Here is a 26,275-nt window from a genome sequence, read left to right as displayed (position 1 = left end):
AGAGAGACAGACACACACAGAGCACCAGCAGGGGAGGGGCAGAGAGATGGAGACAGAATCTGAAGCAGGCTCCAGGCTCTGAGCTGTCAGTATAGAACCTGATGTGGGGCTCGAACTTGTGAACCATGAGATCATGCCCTGAGCTGCAAAAAGGACAGTTAACTGACTGAGCCACCCAGGTGCCCCTGAGGAATTTCTTTAAGTTGTGCTAATATAACAATGTATTAAATGGTGCTAAAATAGGGGCACCTGGGTGGCTCAGTCAGTTAAGCATCTGACTCTTGGTTTCAGCTCAGGTCATGATCTCACCAGTTGTGAGTTCAAGCCCCACATCAGGCTTCATGCCGACAGAGTGGAGCCTGCTTGGGATTTTCTCTTTCTCTTTCTCTCTCTGTCCCTCCCCCCTCTCACTCTCTGTCTCTCAAAAATAAATAAATAAACTTAAAAAAATTAAAAAAAATAATAAATCGTGCTGAAATAGTTAGCTTGAATGTCTGGTACTAAAATGGAACTAAATAATTTACCAAAAAGTTTTAAAGAAATTAAGAGAAAAAAATGCCAAAATGACTTAGCGTGCCTATGTGTTAAAAATGTTGCATAGAAAAAAAGAGGTAAATAAAACAATAAAGAATGTGGAAGAAAGATGGCTTTATCAGTAATTAACTACATAGATTTCTCTGGGTCTCAGTTTCCTCATCTGTAGACAAGGAGATTAGAAAAAAAGAATCTATAAAATTCTTCCTAGCCACAAAATTATCTATGGCTACAAGGGTTTGACCCCAAATAAGGGAGAATATATATAAAATATATATTTACTTAGTAGCTAAGAAACAAGATGTACCCTTGTTTTTGTAATTTAATTTTCCTTAAGTGAACACAAATAACATCATTAATAAAATAATTGACATAAGATTTGTCAACCAATGAAGAAACAATTGGAAAAATTAAGAACTAGAAAAAAATCACTCATTATTTCTGAATCTGGCTAATATCTTGGGTATTTATATTATAGTGATGTCCTCAGAAAAATCAGAACAATTAAGAACAAAGCAAATTTAAGATGATGTTTGTTTTCTTTGTAAAAACAAAAACAAAAACAAAAAGCAAAAACAAACATTAGATATAAGAATATAAAAGCATAGTCTACAAGTGGCTAATGGAATAAGAAAGAGTTCTGGAGATTCATGAAAAGATTTCAAAGGGAATAGATGGCATGCAAAACAGAGCTTATGAAATCAGGGGCAAGGTTGTATTGACTCAATTCTAAAGACATAATCCTGGAACCAAAGGAGTCGATGTTGAACCATAGTGTTGTAGCCTACAAGCATTGTTGCAAAAGGAAGTAGACATTTTCCAGAACCTCATGATATTATAGTCATTACTGGAAACCAAAAGTCTTAGAAATATGAGCAGAGCTAAAGAAATATAAGAGGTAATAAAGTGATGAAACCCTGGAAAATATGAAGAAAGAAAGTGGGAACAACTAAGTTCATAGAGCCTGGAAAAGCAGCAATAAGCAGAGAAGGGAAGGAGAGTCTAGGATTGTCAGCATATTAATGGCAATTAAGAAAAAATTGTCGGTGATAATATAAAAGAAAGGACATTAAACTGATCTTAGAAAAATTCAGTTGGATGACTGGTGGAACAGATTTACAATAAGTTTTGCTGAAACTAAAAAATATATGAATTAGCTAATTCTCTTTGGCAAGTATTCTATTATGGGAATTCAAAGTTTTTCTTTTATTTTGTCTGCTTATTTCCCAGAGTAAAAAGTAAATATAAACTAAAGGTAGACTCAAACACCTAGATCAAGTCTCAAAATATCATCTGGCCAATTACTACAAGGTACTATCCCAAAACAGAACTGATTTTACTGTAAGGTTATTTTCCCTGAGTTCTAAGGACAGAGATTATATAGCTGTCTTTGGAAAACAATTCCAATATCAAACAACCTGTACTGTCAAACATTATCTTCGTCTCATCAGACGTGATTTTGTTGTAGATTAAGGCAGATTACTTAGCCATTCTTTCCTGTATTCTTAAGTGGAGGAGTCTAAATATCTTGTAAACTTTACTTGACAACCCCGTTTTTTGGGAGCACAAATCGTGAATATACAATTCAAAAATGGTCAAAAAAATGAATTCACCCCTGTAACCATGATTCAGGTCATGAAATAACTCTGCCAGCACTTCCAGAGCCCTCCTTGTTCGCCTTACCAGACACTACCCTTCCCACCTCCCCAAAGATAACCACAAACCTGATTTCAAACACTTTGGTTTAGATATGTCTGTTTTTGAAATTTACAAGCATGGTTAAACCATATGCTCTCTCTTTTTTTAGTAGCTTTTTAAATTGAGATATACCTCACACAACATAAAGTTCACCTCTTTAAAGTGTACACTTTACTATAATCTCTGTTGTGCAACCATTACCACTATCTATATCCAGAATATTTCCATCTCCTACTTTACCCCACAAAACCCTGTACCTAATAGCAGTTGGTCCCAATTAGTATGTTCTCTTTTGCTTTTGGCTTCTTTTTCTTAACATTATGTTTGTGAGATTCATGTGCTATAATCAGTAGCCAATATATATGTATACATATTTTGAATAGAGCCTAAGGCATAAAGTACAGGTTTTTCTAATTAATTATGATTCCATACACAAAACTAATGGTTTAGACCCTGGTTGCACAGTAGTACCAACCAGGGAGAGTTAAAAAACACTGATGTGTAGGCCCCATTCCAGATAAATAAATTATAATCTGGGGTATGGGAAGGGTAAACCAGGGCTTTAGTAGTTTTAAAAATTCTCCAGATAATTCTATTGTGCAGCCAGAACTAAGAACTACCATAAACAACTAATCAGTAAAAGACTTAGCCTGACCAGAAGAAGGCTCTAATTAAAAAGACAGAGTCTCTTAGACCCTCAGGCATACTGAATTAGATTTTTGAGACCGTGAGAGTCTGCATTTTGACAAGTGACACATGTGCTTCTTATAAAGCAGTTTCAGAAATACGGCAGGAAACCAATAATTATTTCTAAAAAAATAAATGACTTCATCAACAGAGGTTTCTATTGCTTTTAAATAAGAAAACACAAATGCTAGTTTAAAACATTTTCAATACATTAAAAAGAAACTATTTTAATGTATGATTTAATTAGAGTGATGAGAGGAAAAATATATTACATCTGCCTCATTTCTTTTAATTTGGTATCAATCCAAAGTGAAAACCTATTGGGAAGTAGCCTTTTCTACCTCCTGCTCTGAGGTTAACACAGGAAACAGGTCTACTTTTTTTAGACATCAATCCAGTTTCAATGTTGTCAACAGACTCTGAAATTCGCAATTTACTTTTTCATTCCTAGTAGACAATATACAAAGAATCTTCTTCACAACACCAGATAAACACATTGGAAAATTTTTTAAATGCAATTGCCAAGAAAAATGGCAAACAAAATAGAAAAGGAAAAAAATTTCAGAAAAGGAAAACATACTCCAAACAGTCTGAAAAATACTTAATTATATAATGTAGTCTAGTAGTAACAACTTTACATGTTGATAAGTAAGAACATTTTATTTGACGCTAGAGTTGGCATTGGGCCCTTGTAATGTATTTCTATTATCTGGTCCTGCTGGAGATAGTTTAATATATACCCAAGGCAAGGATAGTGCTTTATATAGGGCTCTGTACAGCCTCAGCTCTTAATAATGTGTCATTCTCATTATTGAAGGATATCTTCCCTTTATTGAAGTATTCTCTTGATATATTACATAATTTTAAATATGACCTGATAATTTTTCACCTTACCAATTGGTCACTAACAGTAAACTAGGTTCTGTTATTTAGTACATTAATTCAATATATTGGATGGTGGTTACCTGTTTAAACATACTAACATTTCTAAAATAAGTTTTTAATTTTAGGATAATTTAGATGCACACAAAAACTGTAAAAATAGTCCAGAGAATATCTATATCCTCCACATCTAGTTTCAACATTTATTACAGCTAATGAGCCAGTTTTGATACATAATTATTAACTAGAATACAGAATCCATACTTTGTTCTGATTTCCTTTGTCTTTACCAAATGTCCTTTTCCTGTTCCAAGATGCCATCCAGGATACCATATTATCATGTGGTTGTCATATCACCTTACACTCCTCTAGGCTGTGACTATTCTTCAGACTATACTTCAGCTAAGTAAGTTATAGAATGTTGCATACTATTAAGCTTTTAAAGATACTTAATTTATTCTTAGATTCAATTAATACATCAGAAAAATTTGACTTAAAGCAATCCTAAAGGAAAAAAAATATCTTTTGGAGATGGTTCTAACTATTAGAATCAATTCAAATAGACTTAAACGATTGGTCCTAGTGTATACAGAGGTATAATACAAGATAGACTAATTATAACTAATAGAATTATTGTCATTTCTAAAACTTGGAACTTAAGTTTACAAATGAATAGGAAATGAAATCATTTACATTCCTCTGGGTTCCAATCTTTGCTATTGTTTTTACATAGCTATAAAGTTCATTTTATCTTGAGTTTTGTTTTTTAGTTTTTCACTATTTACTTGTTTATGTGTTGAAGTAAAATGTATACTTGACATTTTTAAAAGCAGTATAGGGCTCATTCTTTCATATTAAGATATCACACTTGTCTAAATACCCCTTGTTGTTGGATATTTGGTTTGTTTCCATTTTTTATAATACTACTATCATCTTCGTGCAAGAACAATTTAAAGTTGAACCAATTTGCATTTTCTCCAGGATTGTATATAAATGCAAACTTTTCTGCACAATACCAACACTGAGTTCTATGTTTCATATATTCTCTAACTAGTATGAAATGCTGCTATAAAGTTGCTTCTCTATATACTGTATTATCGGAGCAAAGTTGTGCATTTTTCCATGTCTTCTTGTGAAAACCATTCCTTCTTTTTCAAATGGGAATTTAAATGCCAACCTTACAGGTAAAATTAGATGGGGAAAATTTGATTTACTAATATCCTCTTAGGGAGAGCTGTCCTTTTTGGAAAATGGGAGTTTGTAGTCAAGGGCAAATATAAGAAGAGCTCTTTTTGAGACTAGGGATAATTTTATTAAGAAGGAGGAGGGATGGTGGGGGTGCCGGGATGGCTCAGTTGGTTAAGCGTTTGACTTCAGCTCAGATCACGATCTCATGGTTCCTGAGTTCCAGCGCCGCATCAAGCTCTCTGCTGTCAGCACAGAGCCCCTTTGGATTTTTGGTCTCTCTCTCTCTCTGTCCCTACCTCACTCTTCCATGCTCTCTTTCTCTCTCAAAAATAAACATTAAAAAAAAAAAAAAAGGATGGGGGACAGTAAAGGAAAAGCAAGAAAGAAGGGTGTAATCAGAAAATAATGAAAGGTCAGCACTCTACATTTTGACATCTGTTCTCTCTGTAACTTACTCAGATCTTAAATACTTTTAAAAACTCATGAAGTGCACAATATGAATAGGTAGATCAGTTGTAGACATCAAGATTGAAGAAGCAAAGGATGAGAAGAAGAAAGAAAAAATAGCTTACCAATAAAATACAGAAGACAGAGAGAAGCAAAACTGTGTGTGTGGGGTGCACAATAAAATTCCCAGAAGTTGTTTTTATTTTTTAAGTAATATCCACTTTCCCAACGTGGGGCTTGAACTCACAACCCTGAGATTAAGAATTGCACATTCCACTGACTGAGCCAGTCAGGTGTTCCACTCAGAGTGTTTGTTTGTTTGTTTGTTTGATGTTTATTTATTTATTTTGAGAGAGAGAGAGAAAGAGAGAGAGAGAGAGGCTGAGAGGGAGAGAGAGAATCCCAAGTAGGCTCTGCATTGACAGCACAGAGCCTGACGCAGGGCTCAAACTCATGAAAGGTGAGATCACGAGATCATCACCTGAGCCAAAACCAAGAGTCAGATGCTTATCCAACTGAGCCACCCAGGCACCCTGAAAGTGTTTTTGATATCAGAGCAACTGGGTTTAAGATTTGGGTCAGATTTAGCCTGAGTTTAGGTACCCTGACAGCTGCCTGGATTATACATATTTATACTATTTAAAATAGTAAGCCTTTGGGGCACCTGGGTGGCTCAGTTAGTTAAGCATCCAACTTCCACTCAGGTCATGATCTCACAGTTTGTGAGTTTGAGCCCTACATCAGGCTTGCTGCTGTCAGCGCAAAGCCCACTTTGGATCCTCTGTCCCCCTCTCTCTGCCCTTTCCCTGCTGGTTCTCTCTCTCTATCTCAAAATAAATAAATAAACTTAAAAAATTAAAACAATAAGCCTTTAATAGTGTGTCACATTTAGTTCTTCCTGTCATTTCAAAATGTTTTTATTCTTGTAGTATGAAAAAAAAATATCTTGTGTTTAATGGCTTCCTCTTATTTATTTATTTATTTATTTAGAGTGCAGGGGAAGGACAGAGGGAGAGAGAAAATCTTAAGCAGGCTCCGTGCTCAGCAAGAGCCTGATGTGGGACTCAATCCCATGACTGTGGGATCATGCCCTGAGCTGAAATCAAGAGTCGGACGCTTAACTGACTGAGCCACCCAGGTGCCCCCTTCCTCTTTTTTTAAATATCTGCTAATTTATCTTCCACCCACAAAAGGGATACATATGTTATTCTGTTTCCTTTGAGTTTTATATTTTATATTCTGGTTTCTTGCAGATTTATAACTTATATGCTTCTTTTGAACTCATTGTAATTTATGGATATGGCTATGGTGACAACAATCTAAGTTAATTTTTTTTCAGATCATTGAAACAAGTAATTTAAGTCTCTATTGTATTACTTCTGGTTTGTAATAAAATAAGTGATTATAAACGTTTGAATCCATAATTGGCCAGTGTTTGAAATCCCCATGTTATAAACATCATGCACTAGAGCTTTTGTAATCAACTTTAAGCCTGATCTAATCATTATAATCTTTTAAGAATTTTTTCAGAGACTTTTGAAAGAACAATTTGACATTTTTGCCCCCTTTCCAATGAGTTTTACTATCACTCAGAATATGTCAGGGATTTAAGTTGGTAACAAGAATCATAAAATTTAGAGTTGGAAAGTATAATAGGGATGACCTCATGCAACTTTGTGATTTAAAGGTGAGAAAACAGAGGCCAAGAGAACTTCAATTACCTTCCCAAAGTCACAGCTAATTATAAGCTGACCTGGGACTTTGACTCATGTCTCAGACCATCTCAAAATATACAATAATAAAAAAAGGAACTGCTTTTAACTTTCACTATCCTTTTACTTTAAATCTCCTTACCTTTATATTTATGCTAATTCACATGAAAATAATCTCACCTTCCCTTTTGAGGACTTTAAACCAGTAGGTCAAAACTTCAAAGGAGGATAAGAGTGGAAGTTTGCCCCCTGCAGGTCAAAAGAAGAAATCTTTTAGGTTTTTTCCAGGGTAAAGCTCTGATGACTCTTAAAAAGCAAAAAGTGTGTTTTAAAGCACTTCCTTGGGAGAGTACCTGTGAAGATAGCATAGGAAAACTTTTATCATGAAGATGCTGCCTTCGTTCTCATCACTGTTACTGTGACAAGTTTCTACAGTATTCCTCTTCCAATAGTATGTGGTGCTATCATAGAACACTGAACAGTATGAACCCATAATTTAGAAGGCTATGAAAATGCTTCCTAGCAACTGAGAACATATCTCTTTTTCTGTTGGAATTTCCTACTCACTGCTAAGAAATATCTGAGTGTGCAACAATATCCTATAATGATTTTGGGACAACTGGATAACCATCTAGAAAAAGTTCTTTTAGAGTCTTGTATCTTCTACTAAAATAAGTCCCTGATGGATTAATATTTAAATGTGAAAGATGAACAAAACCATAACATTACTAGAAGTCTGTACAGGTGATTGTAACATAACTTTGGAGTAGGGAAGAGCTTTGTAAACATAACATCAAAGGAAAATGATTAAAGGAAAATACAGTCATTTTACAAACATTAAAAATATTTTTAAAAACGAGGGACCTGGGTGGCTCAGTTGGTTGAGCGTCCAACTCTTGATTTCGGCTCAGGTCATGATCCCATGGTTTGTGGGATCATGCCCCGGGTCAGACTCTGCACTGACAGTGCAGAGTCTGCTTGGGATTCTCTCTCCCTCTCTCTCTGTCCCTTCCCATGTTTACGCATGCTCTCTCTCAAAATAAATAAACATTTAAACATATGTAAAGAAATCACTGTTCTTAAAGATTAAGATTGAGATTACATTGTCCCACAAATTAGTCAAACAAAATTTTAATAATAATATCCACTGTCAATAATGGCTGTGGAAATGACACTTTAATTTGCAGAGCCTTTTGAAAGAACAATTTGGCAAAATTATGTAACAAATGCTAAAATGTCCACCTGTTGACCCAATATCTATCTCTAAGAATTGATCCAAAGGATATAATCATGAATAAGAGGTAAGATTCAGTACAATACATTTTTTATAGCCTTGCTTATCATAGTACCCAAACTGAATTGACTGATAGGATATGGGTTAAAGAAATTATAGTAGGTTATTGTGCTGGGATAACATGATGCCGCTGCAGTTCTTTTACTGAACTCTATTTAATGGTATTGGGGGAAATTCTTTTTTTTAAATATTTTTTTAATGTTTCTTTATTTTTGAGGGAGAGACAGAGACAGAGCATGAGCAGGGGAGAGGCAGAGGGAGAGGGAGACACAGAATCTGAAACAGGCTCCAGGCTCTGAACTGTCAGCACACAGCCCGACGTGGGACTTGAACTCATGAACTGTGAGATCATGACCTGAACCCAAGTCAGGCGCTTAGCCAACTGAGCCACCCAGGTGCCCCTTGGGGTGGGGGGAGTTCTTAATATATTACTTTACTTGACAGAAGTAGGTTATATGGCAGTGTATTTAGTCTGAGCCCACTATTGATTAGAAAAAACATATATATACATCCATGTACACATAAGGGGCCTTAGAAAACTGTACACCAAATATTAATAATGGTTACTTTTGTGTGTGGGGGAAAAGAGATTAAGAGTTTACTCTAAAGATGTTCTTGAAGAATAATGGAAATAATTAAAAGGTAAATGTGTTTAAAAAACAAAACAAAAGAACCTTCCAGGATGGAAATGTGAATGCAGAAAAGGAGATCCATAGTTAGAGATAAAAAGAATGGGGTCTGGCTATGAGAAGAGAAATAAAAGTACTTAGGAAGAACAGAGGTGCCAGAACATGCAGTAAAATTTGTCAAGGACACACTCAGGTGTGAAGTAATTGCTGGTACAACATGATCTAAGAGCCTGGAAGTGAGGCCACAAAACAGCCCAGGCAAATCAGCATGCTTGCTGCTTGCACAGTATGGTCTCTGTTATCCCAGGAGTCAATCTAAAATACTTTAAAAGTTCTCTAGTTTTAGTTTTTAAAAAATATTCTCTAGTTTAAATACAGTCTAAGCTGTCTAAAAAGCTCCATAAAAATATATTGCTGAAAGGTCACAGGGTGAAAACTCATTTAAAAGTAACAAAGAAACTAGGGTTTTTAGAACAGCTCATTAAAACAGTATTTCAAAATGTTTGAAGGTATATCACAATGTTTTACATATAGAAGATAGAGCTAACCACAATCTATTTATTTTCACCTCTTATTTTTTAATTATTTGTTAAAAACATGTGTTTAGTTGGGGCACCTGGGTGGCTCAGTTGGCTAAGCATCTGACTTTGGCTCAGGTCATGATCTCACAGTTCGTGGGTTTGAGCCCCGTGTCGGGCTCTGTGCTGACAGCTTGGAGCCTGGAGCCTGCCTCAGATTTTGTATCTCCCTCTCTCTCCACCCCTCCCCTGCTCATGCTCATGCTCTGTCTCTCTCTCTCTCTCAAAAATAAATATTAAAAGAGAAAAACCGAAGAACTTATTTACTATCTATCTATCTATCATCTCTCTCTCTCTCTCTCTCTCTCTCTCTCTCTCTCTCTCTCTCTCCCCCCCCCACCAAGGCCGGGCTCAAACTCACAACCATGGACCATGTGCTCGAGTCCCATGTTCCAATGACTGAGACATCTAGAAACCTCTGATTTTGACCCTATAATGAATAATTTGCTCCCATTTTACCTTTACTCTATCAAAATAGACTGATATTCGGCCATATGTAGAATTTGTATATTTGTGTTTGTTATTTGTATACCCATTAGCTTCTGGAGAAGCGATATTCAAACTTTGATCAGATGCCCCAGTATATGCATATTTATTTCTCTCTATATATACGTCCTACCAAACTAATATACATAAATTATATAACAGAAAGAAAAAAGTTAAAATTACAAAAATAAAATAAGCAGGAGAAATTCTAATATATTCGTCTTGCAGCATATTGTACCTTCCTGTCTGTGCAGTTTTGCTTCTTCAGAGACCACTGGCTGCCATTAGGGTCTCTCAAGACCTGCTACCAGGATCCACCTCTAAATAGTTTGTACCTTGGGCAAAACACTTAGCCTCTGTGTCTCAGTTTATTTGTATTGTTATTTATCATTTCTATTATTATCTTCATTTTAGTTTATTTGTAAAGTGAAGATAATAATAGAGCCTGCCTCACAGAAGTTCCATGAAGATCAAGTGAGCCAGTGCCTACAAAGTGCTTCCCATCATGCCTATGCTTGGCATGAAGAAGTGGTCTTTAATGGTAGATAAGATCTGTGATCAATATTCTGCAAGGCACGATCCTTCTTTAGATGATTGCTGAATTAAAGTTGATTACTGGTATTTTAGGAATTCAAGTTGTTTCATATAAAATAATACATGGCAATTTATTCTTTTTTTATTCTTCCTTATCTCTCTGCTCTTTTCTGACATTATCTCCTCAGCCTGAAGCTAAGTGCATGAGTTTTCATATTTTTGCAAAGTTGCAAACTGTGCATTTCCCCTGAACATGTGGATTCAGTTGCCCCAAGGAAGGATAGCAATTACTTTGTATTAAAAATACCATCTCTTCATAGTCTATTTACATTATAGTAGCAATGATCAATTCTGGCTGCACATTATAATCATATGGGAAGGTTTAAAAACCCACATATCTAGGCCCCAATTCCAGAGCTTCTGATTCAATTTGTCTAAAGGCTCCCCAGGTGATACTACAGTGTAGTCAGGGATTGAGGAACACTGAGCAAGGAAAAAAAAATCATCATTTTATGTCAATGATTCTCAGTCTTTCTATATACTCCAGTCACCTGGGGAGCTCTTAAAAATACCAATGCCCGGAGCCCTGACCTCTGACTAATTAAATAAATATCTATGGATGTGGTCAGGACATTAACAGTCATAAAAGGTCCCCAGTTGATTCTTATTTGAAGCCAACGCTGAGAACTATTGCTCTATGTAAACAAAATACTAAAGTAAAGTAGGTGGCAATCACAATAAGAACTTGACATCATGACTTGTAACAGATGACACATGCATACTCCAAGGTAGGCTGATCCAAGGGTGTTGTGGTCTACAATCACCTGTTGCTCACTCCTGAGTCATCCTAGCTTGCACTTGACTTTGCTTCCTGAGGCCAGCAAACCCATGTGGGAGAGAGTAGTCCTGCTCTCTTAGAAGTGGCCTACCAGGGTCAGTAACTATTTAAAAGGGTAAAGCACTACACCAAACCTACTATTATTAATTTTTATCATTATTAACCTTAACTGCCTGGGTTCTTCTCTCCTCCAGTCATCTTGAGAAGTGAAATACTTCTTGCCTAGTACTCTCCTTTCCTATTGCTCTTATCTCCAAAGTAGGCACGCTGACCCTTTGTGGTCTGGGCGTTATATCTAATCACCATAAGGAGAGTCAGAGAGGAAGGGGCACAAAGGAGAATCATTAAAATTTTAAGGCCAGGAAAGAAACAGAAATCTCACAAAATTGCTTTGTAACAATGATCCAAATGCTTATTTCCCTAGATATCTGCATGCAGTTGAGTTAGATTATCATAATACATATTTAATTTAAACCTTAAAGTCACTTTAAGAATACATTTTACAGATAAACAGATTTAAAAGAGGTTAAGTGACTTGCCCAAGGTCACATAGGGGGCAAAGTCAGATTATGAAAAAGATCTTCTAGTTTTAAGTCTAATGCTTATTTCACTACACTACAAGTGCATCCTGGAAGCTGATAGGTACTTCCCCTTTAGCATTCTTTTATCATGAAAGGGAGAGCCTTTAGCTGGTCCTTGGAGACTGATCTGTTGCTTCCAGAACAGATATGGTTAAGTTCTGGGGGGTTAGCGAATATCACAAAGTGGGTGATTGTGGTTATTAGGTGTCACTATTGGAGAGATGTCTCCCAAATCAGCAAGTTAACATTCAAAGGTGCCATAGGATGCTGCCACCAGAAAGCTGGTCTGAAATGGAATTGAGTAAAAAGAAAGTAGTGTTTACTTAATTAACCTAACACCTGAATAGAGTATGACAACAGAAGTGAGCAACCTTCTTGGATCATGGTGGGTGTCCAGCATTGTCCTGAAGAGAGGGTGTCTGGCTAGTGCTGCATCAGAGGAGTCCCTTGGTTTCAATTCCAGCCTCAGTAAACAATGTTCCTAGCTTCCCAGAGACTTTTAGACACAGGAGGAAACAATTCTTGGTTCAGTTTATATGAGTATTCTGTTTTTTCTAATAGTCATGTTACAAATATAAATGCAAAATCAGCATCTTGGTTTCCACAACAATTCTCTGAATTTGGTTAGCACAAGAGTTAATTCCTCTGATGATGATCTCCTCCTGTTATCCTGAGGAAAGTTTGTGGGCCTGGAAGGCTATGCTCATGGAAACCCTGTCGTTTGGTGACTGCAAGGCATCGCCTCTCTGAGAGACCGTGAACTGCTTTCCCCCTCACTAAATAAAGCTATTTATTGTCGAACAATGGCATGAACTAGTGAGCCAGAGGACTACCCCAAAACTTACATGACTCATTAATGGTTTTGAAAAGTTCCAGAGAATGACTTTAATGTTATACTGGTCTGTGCTTTGCATAGGAAAGTCATCCTTTGTAAAGTTTGGCCATTTAGGTCAGCATCTTTAAAAAAAAAAATGATACAATGCAGATTTCTGTTATGAAAATTTAGAAGGGTTTGTGAAAGAGATTCCTCTCCTGGGTTACTTCCTTTACCATGCTTTCTGTGGACTCTATGTGCTGTTGTGTTACGTGTAGTTTCATCCAATTCTTTTCTGAATTGTGTCAGCTGTCATTCTATAATCTGTTCTGACATCTTCATTTTTAATGTGTGTTTTTTTCAAAAGCTCCAATCTAAATGATTTAACTTGTTTAAAAACATTAATTTTCATCTGCTTTATAGCTAGAGTATTTTTCTGGTAAGTTCTCGTGGTCTGTTCAAATTATTTAATCTACTTAAATCTTTTTTCTTATACTAAGGTCATTTGAGGTTAAATAGCTAAGGTCATTTGAGGCTAAATGTCTTTTTTCCCTCATGTCCAAATTACGTGGACTTTTGTGGATCCAAACATAGGAGAGATTTCTTATGGAGATGGGGATGGACCAGGGTCAATTTCTCAGCTTCATGGCCCATGGTCTCTCTCCTGTTATAATGAAGGACCAAAAATATAGCCTTTTTGTGTAACCCTTCTCTATTTGTCAAAGCGAAGTCTAGTTGGAAAGATTTTCCACCTTTAGCTCTGTTTCCTAGAAGTCTACAGACCTTCCACAGAGGAAGATCTTTTCCTCTTGAGTCTGCTGGCCACCCAGCCTAATACAAAATGACACTGCTTTACCATTCCCAATGTAAGTTTTCCCTCTCCTTTATTCCAAATGTTTTTGTCCTGCTCTATACTTCTTTCCAACATTTTCCCCTCTTAGACCATGGCTCAGTCCTCCTGGAAAGAAGCATGTGCTGAATAGTTCTGATAACCTTCAGAGCTTAGAGCACTACAGCACTAACCAATTCTCTTGCATCCACACAAACACATAGAAGTGGGGTTGTTTTTGGTTTTTGTTGTTGCTTTGCACTCATCCAGAATGTGATGCCCATTCTCAAATCTGTTCATCCATACTTCCTTTCCGGTAGAGTCCTTTCAACAGTTTTAGGGAATATAGCTCACAATGACTTGTCAGTAACCCCTTCATTCTTGCTGCTTCCCACTTCCATTCTGCTGATCCTGCATCCATTCAGCGTTGAGGTAGGCAGGTACACCTGCCCATATTCTGGTATTTGTAGGGATTCCTTTGCTAGAATTTCTTGAAGATTGTTTTTTGAAGAGCTAATGAACCCCTGGTCCAGAAAGAGTTATTTATCATTAGGAAGACTGGCTATAATGTGATGTAAGATAACTGCAAACCTCTTTGTAGTCTATAATTTTAAAGAAGCAGATTGGTCTCAAAGATGTCAACACTTCTTTGGTCTCTTGAAAAATGTCTACCTGCTTATGCACAGGGTTTCTTAGAAAACTCACTTATTTAAATGAATCAAGTTTATGTGTGGGATGGGACTCAGTCTGCAAGGACAGAACAGTTCCTTGAGTAATTACAACTTAAAAGCACTCCTTAAAAAAATTGGAAAAATAGCAGATAAACCACACAACAGTAAAAAGTTTTTTATAATCTGGAAACAAAATGAACTTACAAAATCTATATTAAAATGAGACTTCTAGGGGCGCCTGGGGGGCTCAGTCGGCTGAGCGTCCGACTTTGGCTCAGGTCATGATCTCGTGGTTTGTGAGTTCCAGCCCCGCAATGGGTTATGTGCTGACAGCTCAGAGCCTGGAGCCTGCTTTGGATTCTGTCTCCCTCTCTCTCTGCCCCTCCGCTTCTCACGGTCTGTCTCTCCCTTTCTCTCAAAAATAAACGTAAAAAAATAAAAATAAATAAAATGAGACTTCTACTTTCAAACGAAAGTATTTATAACAAAATTTTACTAAATATTTAATCGTACTAATAAATACAAATACCAACTTCACAAAAAATCTATTATATAAAGTGAGCTAAGAATCTGTATTAATATTAGTGGCGCTCATAATTTTCATAATACTTTAACAAAAACTAAGTGTTGGGCACCTGGGTGGCTCAGTTGGTTGGGCGTCTGACTTCGGCTCAGGTCATGATCTCACAGTCTGTGAGTTCGAGCCCCACATCGGGCTCTGTGTTGACACCTCAGAGCCTGGAAACTACTTTGGATTGTGTCTCCCTCTCTCTCTGCCCCTCCCCTGCTCATGGTTTGTCTCTCTCTGCCTCAAAAATAAATTTAAAAAAAACTTAAAAAAATAAAAAAAAAAAACACGAACAAAACCCCACTAAGTGTTAATGGTATACAGGAGAGTAAAAGTATCGATACCTACACAAGTAAAATAACACACTTTATTTTAAAAAACAGTTCAACACTTAATGTTATTTTAACTTTGAAGACAGTATATATAACTAGAATGATGATCTGTGCAAAGTTTTCATGTGATCACATTTAAGACAACTATTAAACCAAAAATTATATTCTTTTACCTAAGTAGAGGATAACCAAATTACATTTTCTAATATATTTAAATTATCGCTATAAACTAGACATTCTCTTTTCTTGTTTTGTTATTGTTACTTTACAGAAAAAGCTTCCTATCACAGTTAATACTTAGAAATACATTTTGGAGCAGATAAAATCTTAGTGTAAATTCCTGTTCTACTACCTACTAGCTGTAAGATTTTGGGCAAGTTTCTTAACATTATTAAGCTCATTTCCTCCTCTATACAATGGAGAAAATGTTTCAAAGATCGAGGTAATATGTGTTATGGCTGAATTGTGTCCCACTCAATTCATTTGTTGAAGTCCTAGTCCCCAGTACTTCAGAATGTGACTGTATTGGAGGCAGGCTTTTTAAAGAGGTAATTAAATTAAGATGAGGTCATTAGGGAGGGCCCTCATCCATTATTAGTGTCCTTACAAGAAGAGGAAATTAGGATACAGATACAGAGGGAAGACATGAAGACACAGGGAGAAGACATCCATCTACAAGTGAAGGAGAGAGGCCTCGGAGGAAACCAACTCTGCCAACACCTTGATCTCAGACTTCTAGTCCCCTGATTTGGGAGATAATAAATTTCTGTTAAGCCTCCTAATGTGTGCTATTTTGTTATGCCAACCCTAGCAAATTAATACAATGTGTAAAGAATTTAGAATAGTGCCTGGAACATGGTAGGTAATTAATAATTTAATTACTATATTATTTCCCCAGAGCTCTTCTAATATTCAACTCCACACATAATTTGGTTCTTACAATGTTCGATTTATGACTAAGTAGCAATAGAGCTCTGTGATGGGCTCTCAGCATCCCTGCACTTTCTTGCTGAGTTTGAGCTCTCTTGGTTTTGTTTTTTGTTTTGTTTGTTGAGCTCTCTTTTTCCAGGTCATTTCTCAGGGATGTGTTTCCAGTGAGTCACCTTCAATGATGACATATCTCACTCCAGACAAAGAACAGGCTTACTTCTGCTTACTGTAAAAGTTGTGAATTGCCTAAGTTAGGTATTCCTCTTCTATAACACAACACATTGTATATGCAGGAATTCATCATGGGCTTTTATGGTACCCCTGTGGGACTTGGAAAGACAGAGGATCAACATGAAGCTCTGCCTACTATACAACCATTTGTTTCCAACCCAGAAGTCTCATGTCTCCTGCCAGTATCCCATGGAATTTTAGTTGTTAGCTTGTAAACAGGGCAAAATCTCAGACCCTGCCAGTTCTTGACAGTTTTGGCTGAGAAAGCCATAGTTTCCTGGAAAAGATGAGGGACCCAATGGGCTGGGTTGAGAGAGATAAGTCTTCCTGAGATCCAACAGTAAATGTTTTCACCTAAGTAGTTGGAAAGGGGAAGGGGAATATAAGTTCCCACTGTCACACTGTACCCCCACTCTTAAATTATGTTTGGAGGATAAGCAATGTGAAGTAAGATTAAAACAAACCAGTCAAATCATGTATTAGTTGTTGTTCCCTCGCCTCAGGGTGGGAAAAGAAACAATATTAATATAACAAGGCAGCATCCCCCACGGCTCTAGCCAAGAAGAAATTTGGCTGTGGCTGCTAAGTCAAGGGGTCCTCAAAGCTGAAACAAATGCTGCCAGCAATGAGTAACTACAACTTTGAGCAGATCAAAATTGTAGGTTTGTTGAGCACAAGTTGGGCAGCTGATCAAAACCAAAATTAAATGCAAAGCATTGCTTACTGGCACAGAACCATTCTCTCCCTCTGCACTTCTTGGTAACTCCTTCACCCTGACCTTAGCTGCTTTAAGGAAAAAGCCAGGTGTGGTGGGGAAACTTGGGGGAAGAAAGTGGCTCTGTTAGATACAGGTGCCCAAGTTCCCATTCTAGGGGAAATTGGTATTAGGCATAGGGTGGTCAAAGGTACCAAGGGCTGTAGGACACTGAGGAGGTACAGTGTTATATGGAGGGCAAAAAGAAAGATCCCCAGTTTGGGTGTTCCCCAGATACTGGGAAGTGCCCAGGAAAGAAGTTGACATCAACACTGAAGACAAGGGCCAAGAAAGAAAAAAAGAGCCTCCTTGGATGCAGGGAGATAACAATCTCTTGGCAACTGTTAAAGACCCTAATGTGCCAGTGTTAAACTTCTTTGTCCATGTTCCCATAGGGGGAAAAAGTGACTAAAGTCAAAACTAAGATTAGAATAAATTTGTATGAAAATATATAACATGGTTATATTATAAATGGTCATAAAGTGCCAGAGGACATTTTCCCATTCAGGGTATTACTGCATGTAGAGAAATGAGACAAACTTCCTGCCATCTACTACCACGCCCTAACCTACCCTAATCCTTTGGCAGGTTGGGATTTAGTGTGAGTGCCTCAATGTTCTGATGTCCCAAATGTTCACTAGATAGATGATGGTTCTGGTGGTTAAGTTAGAAGCCTGTGTCAATGATCAGTAGCTCTGACTGTGGCTATTATCTTCTTCTACCAGTAAAAGTGGCTGATAAACCTGAACAAAATTCAGAACTTTGTTTGCCAAGTAGTTTCTCAAGATTATTTAGACAGAGTAATAGCACTTAATTCCTCTGAGAGCCAAACAAACAAAAGTTGTCTCCTTAATAAGACTCTTATTCAGTATTGGAGGCAGTTCATAATGCTATCAATGGCAGCTTCTAGATGTGAAAATGTACAAACACAGGAACCAGGACAACCTAGTTTCAATCTGACTGATTTTATACTTCTATTAATGTTTGAGTAGCCTTGGATTTCGCCATGTATAGCAATAAGGCTGCAACCACTGACACTACCTATGTGACTTAATCAAATCACATAATGGTTATTCAAATTAGGTTTCACAACAAATCTTTAAGTACAGTTACCTCGCCCTGTTGGGATGTGCTTGTATGTGGGGAAAATGGGCCACAGTAGGTCTCTCCATTAGGGATTGGGGATGTGTTTTGGCCATCTATTACCTCCTGTAATTTTGTCAGTGACATTGAAGATTAACAACTCAGTCAAAGCTTCCTGGCATGGGTCGTAATGTATGACACATTGGTCTTACAGTACATTCATGCTAATAAAAAGACACCCCTCCCTTGGAATTTAAAATTGACTAAATTCAAGACCCTAGGGGGCGTCACTGAGATCAATACTACAGACCAGTTTCATCCTGCTGCTCAGAGTCTGACGGTAGCCTTAATTGACTGCTATATGAAACTAATTAAATAGATTTGGTATTGACTAAACAACCTGTCAGATTAATTGGACTAGCCAAGAGAGTGGCATTCTTACATGAAAATTCAAGTTTGGCCAAGAGCACATCAGGTTAAGGAGTGAGTATTTGGAAGAGGCCATCCATTATGGGCTCTGAGTGACACTGCATATTTCTGGGTATGCCATGAATACAAGGACCTGACCTTTACCCAGTCCATGTCTCTGGCTTGTATTTACACTGAATAACCTTGAGGCATGAGGTAACAACTCCCCCTGGACAAAGAACAGGATTGTTTCTGTTGACTATAAAAGCAGTGGAAGTCCCAAGCTCAGTGTTCCTTTTCTATAACACAACCCACTGTGTGTGGGTTCCATCACTGTGTGTGTGCTGGCTTCCATCACTGATACAAACCAACAGGAAGCCCTGGCTACCACTTTTGCTTGTGAATAACAAAAGTGCTTTGTCTCTGGCCCAGGTGTCTCATGTATCCTGTAGCATCCCATGAAATAGTAACAGGCTCACCTGTTAGCCTGTAAGTCTGGTGAAATCTCAGACCCTGCAGTTGTTGACAGACATCAGTAATTTTCTTCTTGGTAACAGCTGGCATTTTAGGCACTATGACTTGGCTACTAGGAAATTTATTATTAGCAAGATACATTATAAAAGATTATTTTCCAAAGACTTAGCCAATAACACTACAAAAATAAAAAGCCCTCTGTTTCCTGTGAATTTATCTGTGTGTGTCCAAGTCCAGTAATAATTTCACTGTCTGTCTGAAGTACCAAAAGCACTAAATCCAAAGCTCGGCGCCACGCCTCAGTCTTTGGTGTAACAATGTCATAAACGCTTGGAATCTGTTCCAGTTTATTTGAAATGCCTGAATTAAAAATTCCACTATTTAGTTTACTGTATTCATTCAAGATGTAAGATGAAGGAGAGCCAGAGTCTGTGGCACTTTGTAGATGTTGTTGAATGACTGTGCTGGCTCCCAATTCTGATGAGCAATTGGCAGTGTTATACATGAGAGCTGAAAGGTATTTGTGCCATCCATTTGCCAGGCATTTCAGCACAGTTGATCTGTATAGTGCCAGAGATGAGGCCAGCCAAGAGGAAGTATTATGAAGCCATCCTGAACAGACGTGGTTTCTTTTACTCAGTGATTGCTCTGCAAGAATTTGAAGATGGCTAAGACACAAAAATTCAACTGCGCCACCTCCAAGAAAGACCTTTTGCTCTCTTAGAGCATAATACAGACGATAGGCACAAGTCCAGAACCTGTCTTCTTTGGCTTGCATCTGTGCAGGGAGTGGGCTAGTGAGCACTACTGTAACCAAATTAATTCCTTCTGTTTTTATCATGATTGTCAGTATGTTGATCCTATCTATGACATCTGAGGGAATACTTCTCCAGAAGGTCACACAGACCCCACTGCCCACACAATTTTCATTCACTTGTGTAACGTAGGCCACCTGTACTGCTCCTGAAGCTTCCGCGAAAGCCTGCATCACACTGCTGTTCACTGAGCCAATTACCAACCGCTTACTGTGCATGCACTTTTCAATTAAGTCTTCAGACACATTTCCTTGTACCAGGACAAGGTTCACATTGAACTTGATTAATACCTGTAATACATAATCTGCCCATTGTTCTTCTGAGCTGTCTTGTTGAACCTTCATGCTTTCTAATAGCGTGTTAATATTTGCAGCCTTATTAAATCCCAGGTGGCGATAATTCTCTGTGAGGTCACCCTCAATGAGAATAATCTGGACAGGCTGATTCTGCAATTCCTTGATCAGAGTAGTATTAGATATTGATACAACAGTGATATATCCTGGGCAGACACAAGAAAAAGTTTCAGGTACACCGGGTAAACAGCAAGTGAAGATTCTTGAAATGTCGAACATAAATGGTATTGTACAGTTGCCTTGTTGCGTACTTGCATTCTGAAATTGTAGTCGAACTGCTTCATCTACTAATTTCATGCTGTTGTGATCTCCATGACTCAAACCCATCTCCAACTCTACCAAATCATTACATCTGTAAGTACGGGGAGTAGCTGCACCATGTTGTTCTAGAAATCCCTCTGGTTTGTTTATCCACCAATTACTATCTGTCCTATTAAAATGCCTACTGTGGATTAGTATTGACTTTCCACAGCGGCTGTCGGCGAGCAGACTCTTTTTCAGAGTTTGAGGATTCTGTAATGTGTTTTTATTTGCTTCATCTTCAGCCTGAGGTCTAAAGAGTTTAGGTGATCTAACAGGTATCCCAGAAAGGTTGTAAACGGTCAATGATGGAGAGGCAACATCCTTGAGATCATGCGCCTTCTGTAAACCAGTATCTGAAGGGATCTGTAGAAAAGGACACAAACTGACACTACATGTTTCAAGTCCAGAAAATGTCTTTGTGCTGTCTATATGGTCAAATACATTGTGGATAGGTACTTGAAGGGAAACTACCTCTTCAATGCAAGAGTTCAAGCCTTCTGACATTACAGACACTATTAATGAAATGGGGACACCCAAATGAAGACATTCTTCAGCGGCACTGCTCCATGCACCGACAAGAAACAAAAGGGTACTGGTTCCAGTTTTATATGTGTTATTTTGTGTTTGAACTGCTTCATTAAGAAGTTGTCCCACTGCACTCGTTAAATCCAAACTTTCAAGAAGTCTTACTACTGAACTGATTAATATACTTTCATGACGCTCTTCATCAATAATAAATTTAGATGATTTTACTGGGCCTAGGAAGGTTCTTCCTGTTCCTGAAAATGATGAAAGCTGCTGAAGTCCCACATGCCTTCTTTTATTTATGACCCTGCAAGCCATCACCATGAATCCTCATCTGCAAATAAAATAAAAACTTGGAACTTTATTCAGTGTACTTCATGGTTATAATTGCTCATAAAAGAAAAATCCGATATAAGCCCTGCCTTTGAGGAGTTTCTGATATACATAGTTTCCATTAAATACGGTCAGTGCAATGTTACTGTATTATAATGATATTGCGATAAAGGTATGGGCATGTGGGTAAGAAACACTTCATTCAATCATGCAGGTAATAATCCTGGTAGTGTTTCCAGAAGAAGCAATGCCTGAAATGAGTCTTGAAGAACAATCCAAAAGAGCAAATTGAAGGAGGTGGTAGTAAATGCACATATATGTGAAAAAACAGTGTATTTGGGTGATACAAGTAGTTTAGTTTCACAGGAATATAAAGAAAGTAGTGAGAAATGGGAGATGAAGCTCTAGAAGAGAAACAGGTTGGAGCATGAAGGGCATCATGTGCCATGTCAAACCCGACCCAATAATGGGAATCAATCACTGAAGTGTTTTAAGTAAGGAAGATTAAGAAACAGCTTGATGTAGAGTTTGCAAGCCTGCACTCTCAATCTAGAAGTCTGGGCTTGAACTTGGCTCTAATGCTTACCAGCTGTGTAGACTTCATCAAATGATTTAACTACTCTATCCTGCTTTTGCATCTGGAAACTGAGGAAAATAGCACAATCTACTTCTTAGGGTTATTATAAGGAGTAAACGAGTACAGTGCTTACAACAGTGCCTGGCACATAATCCCTTCTGAGTACTACTGCTACTACTACTAGTGTTTTGGAAATAGCACCACTCTGATAACAGCACAGAGAATGAACTGGATGGGTGCCTGACTGGAGGCAGAGAGGCCGGCTAAGAATCATCTACAGTTATCTAGATAAGGAATGTGGAAGAGGGATGCAGGTGAGAAGATGGACTTGGTTATTGGTTAGAATGTAATGGGGAAAAATACTACTTAAAGAGAAGTTCAAGAGCTATTAGGCTTTTTCCACATAATATTTCAAAAGCTACATCTAAGACTAGTAAGAACTTACAAGAGAAAAACTTTCTCCCAGTAAAAAGAATTTTTTAACAAATACCCCCAATTGAAAAGCTGTCTATAATAAAATGACCTGTCTTATGAAATATGAGCTGTCAGTTAAAGCACTAGAACTGAAATTGTAAATAATATAAACTTCTCCTCTAATTCTAAGACTTTGTAATTCTTTGAGTGATATTTTTTATCTCAATCCTTTAAATCCAAAATATCTAAAAGAAAACAATTCAGAGTTTTGCTTTTCATCTGATAAATTTGTTTCTTTCTTTTCTCTTTTCTTCAGAAGCTTTTTAAAATGATGTATGGCAATTAGGGTGATTTATTTATTTAATTATTCTTTTTTTTAACGCTTATTCATTTTTGAAAGAGAGAGACAGAGCGCAAGCAGGGGTAGGGCAGGAAGAGAGGGAGACACAGAATCTGAAGCAGGCTCCACACTCTGAGCTGTCAGCACAGAGCCTCATGCAGCGCTCGAAGCCAAAACTGCGAGATCATGATCTGAGCCAAAGTCAGACACTTAACCAGTTGAGCCACCCAGGCGCCTTGGCAATTAGGATGACTTAAATTTTGTTTTTTCATGTTTATTTATTTTTGAGAGAGAGAGAGAGAGAGAGACAGAGTGCAAGCAAGGGAGGGGAGACACAGAATCCGAAGCAGTTTCCAGGCTCTGAGCTGTCAGCAAGAGCCCTACATGGGGCTTGAATTCACAAGCCATGAGATCATGACTTGAGCTGAAGTCGGACGCTTAACTGACTGGGCCACCCAGGTGCCCCAGATAAATTTGTTTCTAGAATACCTAGATTCATCCTTGAAGCTGAGGAACACTACCATTTGAGATACCTTAAGATCAGGAGGAAGCCATAACACAACTATTCCTCAAGAGTAGCTTCCTATAAGCTTTCAAGGACTAGAGAAAAGTGAGCACAGCCTAGGAAAATGTTCAATGAGTTGTCTGAAATCAGGTACAAATGCTCTTTTGTGAAAGTTTCAATTCTGTAAAATAAAAATAAAACTCTTGATACACTCAGACATATCCCTAGACAGCATAAAAATATATTCTAGGACTCCAATACTCTAATCCTGAGACCCATGATATCTTACAATGATCTGATCTTAGCATGTTTTTGCTGTCCTTTACCCCTCACCCCCATATTATCAATTCTCGACTTACTCAGTTTAAATTCTAAATTCCTATTTGTCAATTACAATCACTCCCTTGCACATATACCCTCAAAATCCTTATCCCTCTTTAGGTTCATCCTACTCACCTTGCAAAGTCACAAAGCCTGATGAAATCCAACTCTCTGTCTACTCCATGCTTACCCTGGTACAGCTGAAATAAACAGAAAAACACACACAACCATACTGGTGTCATTTCAAACCTCAAGTGGCCCTTAGTATTGCCTGAAAATCTACTTCCCTAGTTCACTTATCTTTTTATAAAAGATTATCATTTACTGGGTTCTATTTTTAAAAGTTTTGCCTACCCTTGACTACAAAAGATATTCTTCTATACTTCTTCTAAAAACGTCATGGTTTTAATCTTTTTTTTTTTTTTAAATGAGGTGAACACGTAACATAAACCACTTTAAAATGTACAATTCAGTGTCACTTAGTACATTCACAGTGTTGTACAATCACTACCTTTATCTAGTTCTAAAACATTTCCCTCACCCCAAAAGAAAACCCTTAAAGCCATTAAACATTCTCTTCCTGTTCTCTCCTCCAGCCTCTAGCAACCAATCTGCTTTATGTCTCTATGGATTTACCTATTCTGGATATTTCATGTAAATAGAATCACACAATACTCTTTCACTGAGCATAATGTTTTTGAGGTTTATCCACACTGTATTATGTATCAGTACTTCATTCCCTTTAGGACTGAGTAATATTCTATTGTATGTATATATCATCTTGTTTATTTATCTGCTGATAAATATTTGAACTGTTTCTACCTTTTGACTATTGTGAATTTGTGCTGTTATCAACATTTGTGTACAAGTGTTTGAATATCTGTTTTCAATTACTTTGGGTATACACCTAGGAGTGGTCACATGGTAATTTTATGTTTAACCTTCTGAGGAACCACCAAACTGTCTTCTATAGCAGCTAAACCATTTTACTTTCTCACCAGCAAGAAATTTCTCCACATCCCTGCTGTATTGATTTCCTAGGGCAGCTACGCTAAATTACCAAAAACAGGGTGGCTTAAAACAATACATTTTTATTCTCTCATGGTTCTGGAGTCCAGAAGAAATCAAGGTGTTTGCAGGGCCATGATCCTTCTGAAGGCTCTCGAGAAATCTCTTCCAGCTTCGAGTTGCCTCCTGGAGGTCCGTGGCTTTTGGTAACAAAACTTGAATATCTGCGTCTCTTTCACATGGCTTTCTTAAAAAGACACAAGTCATTGTATTTAGGGTCCACCCTAATTTACTATGACCTCATCTTAACTAACAAGTTCTATAAAGACCCCATTTCTAAATAAAATCACATTCTGAGATTCTGGGTAGACATAAATTTTGAAGGAACACTATTCAACCCAGTATGCTTACCAATACAAATCTTCCATTTTTTTTTGTTTTGTTATTGTTTTTAAATAGACATCTTAGTGGATATGAAGCGATATTTCATTGTGATTTTGACTTGCATTTCTCTAATGACTAATGATGTTGAGCATCTTTTCATTTACCAGTTGGCCATTTACATTTTTTCTTTGGAGAAATATTTATTCAAATCTTTTGCCCGTTTTAAAATTGGGCTCTCTTTTTGTTGTTGAATTGTAAGAGTTCTTTATATATTCTGGAAATTAGAACCTTATCAGAATACAACTTACAGACATTTTCTCTCTGTATGTTGTATTTTCTACTTTTTTGATAAGGTGCTTTGATGCATAAAAGTTTTCCATTTTAATGAAGCCTAATTTGTCTATTTTTTCTTTGTTGCTCATGCTCTTGGTGTCATATTTAAGAATCTACTGCCAAATCCAAAGTCACAAAGATCTGACCCAGTGTTTTCCTCAAAGAATTTTATAGTTTTATGTCTTATGTTAATTGATACATCTGATTTTTCTATATGGGGTGAAGTAGGGGACCAACTTCATTCTTTTGCATTGGATGTCAAATTGTCCCAGCACCATTTATTGAAAGACTATTCTTTCACCATTGAGTGGTTTTGGCATCTTTGTCAAAAATCAATTGGCAATAGACTTTTGGGTTTATTTGTGGACTTTCAATCCTATCTCATTGGTCTATATGTCCATCCTTATGCCAGGACCACTTTTTTGATTATTATAGCTTTGTGGCAAGTTTTGAAGCAAGGGAGTGTGAAACTCCAACTCTGCTCTTTTTGTTTTAGCTTTTACATTTATGTTTGCAATTCATCTTAAACTGATTTTTTGTAAATGGTGTGAGGTAGGGGTCATTTTGTTCCTTCCTGGATATCCAGTTGCTCTAGAATAATTTGTTGAAAAGACAAGCTTAAAATGACTGGCTTTTTGCTTGTTTCTAATTTCTAACATGTTTTGAGAGCTTATTAAGTATGAGGTACTTTACATGCACTATGTAATATAGTTCTCACAATATAATGAGGTGCAAAAAGCCTATGAAAATGAAAAATTGCTAAGTAACTTACAAAATCTCACAGCTAGTAAGTAATAGGTTATGAACTAAAACCCAGATTTGTCTAAAACCAAAGTCCCATGTTATTAACTACCATACAATACTACCTTCTGGCTGCCCCTC

At 37.3% G+C, this 26,275-nt stretch overlaps 1 protein-coding gene across 8 annotated transcripts in view; it reads right to left on the bottom strand.

The window, feature by feature from the left end:
- The window catches only part of BBS12 (Bardet-Biedl syndrome 12), a 55,732-nt gene that overhangs the window by 23,494 nt on the left and 5,963 nt on the right, over positions 1 to 26,275 (bottom strand). For 2 of the 8 annotated variants that reach the window (XR_007457894.1, XR_007457892.1), the window contains exon 2: positions 23,804 to 23,868. The exons of 1 other annotated variant lie outside the window; for it this stretch is intronic. Coding sequence is in view for 3 of the 7 variants with exons in the window: in XM_049631132.1 (XP_049487089.1) it covers positions 19,361 to 21,502 (2,142 nt within the window). In the remaining 4 variants the exon portion in view is untranslated. Of the gene's footprint in view, positions 1 to 7,328; positions 8,538 to 15,323; positions 21,513 to 23,803; positions 23,869 to 24,755; positions 24,924 to 26,275 lie in introns of those variants that run through there. 5 more of the 8 variants (XM_049631132.1, XR_007457891.1, XR_007457895.1 and 2 more) reach the window with 5 other exon arrangements.

Source organism: Panthera uncia, chromosome B1 (assembly GCF_023721935.1).
Source record: "Panthera uncia isolate 11264 chromosome B1, Puncia_PCG_1.0, whole genome shotgun sequence".
Lineage (NCBI taxonomy): Eukaryota > Metazoa > Chordata > Mammalia > Carnivora > Felidae > Panthera > Panthera uncia.
The sequence above is the reverse complement of the archived record's forward strand: the minus strand, read 5'-3'. Positions and strand labels throughout refer to the sequence as shown.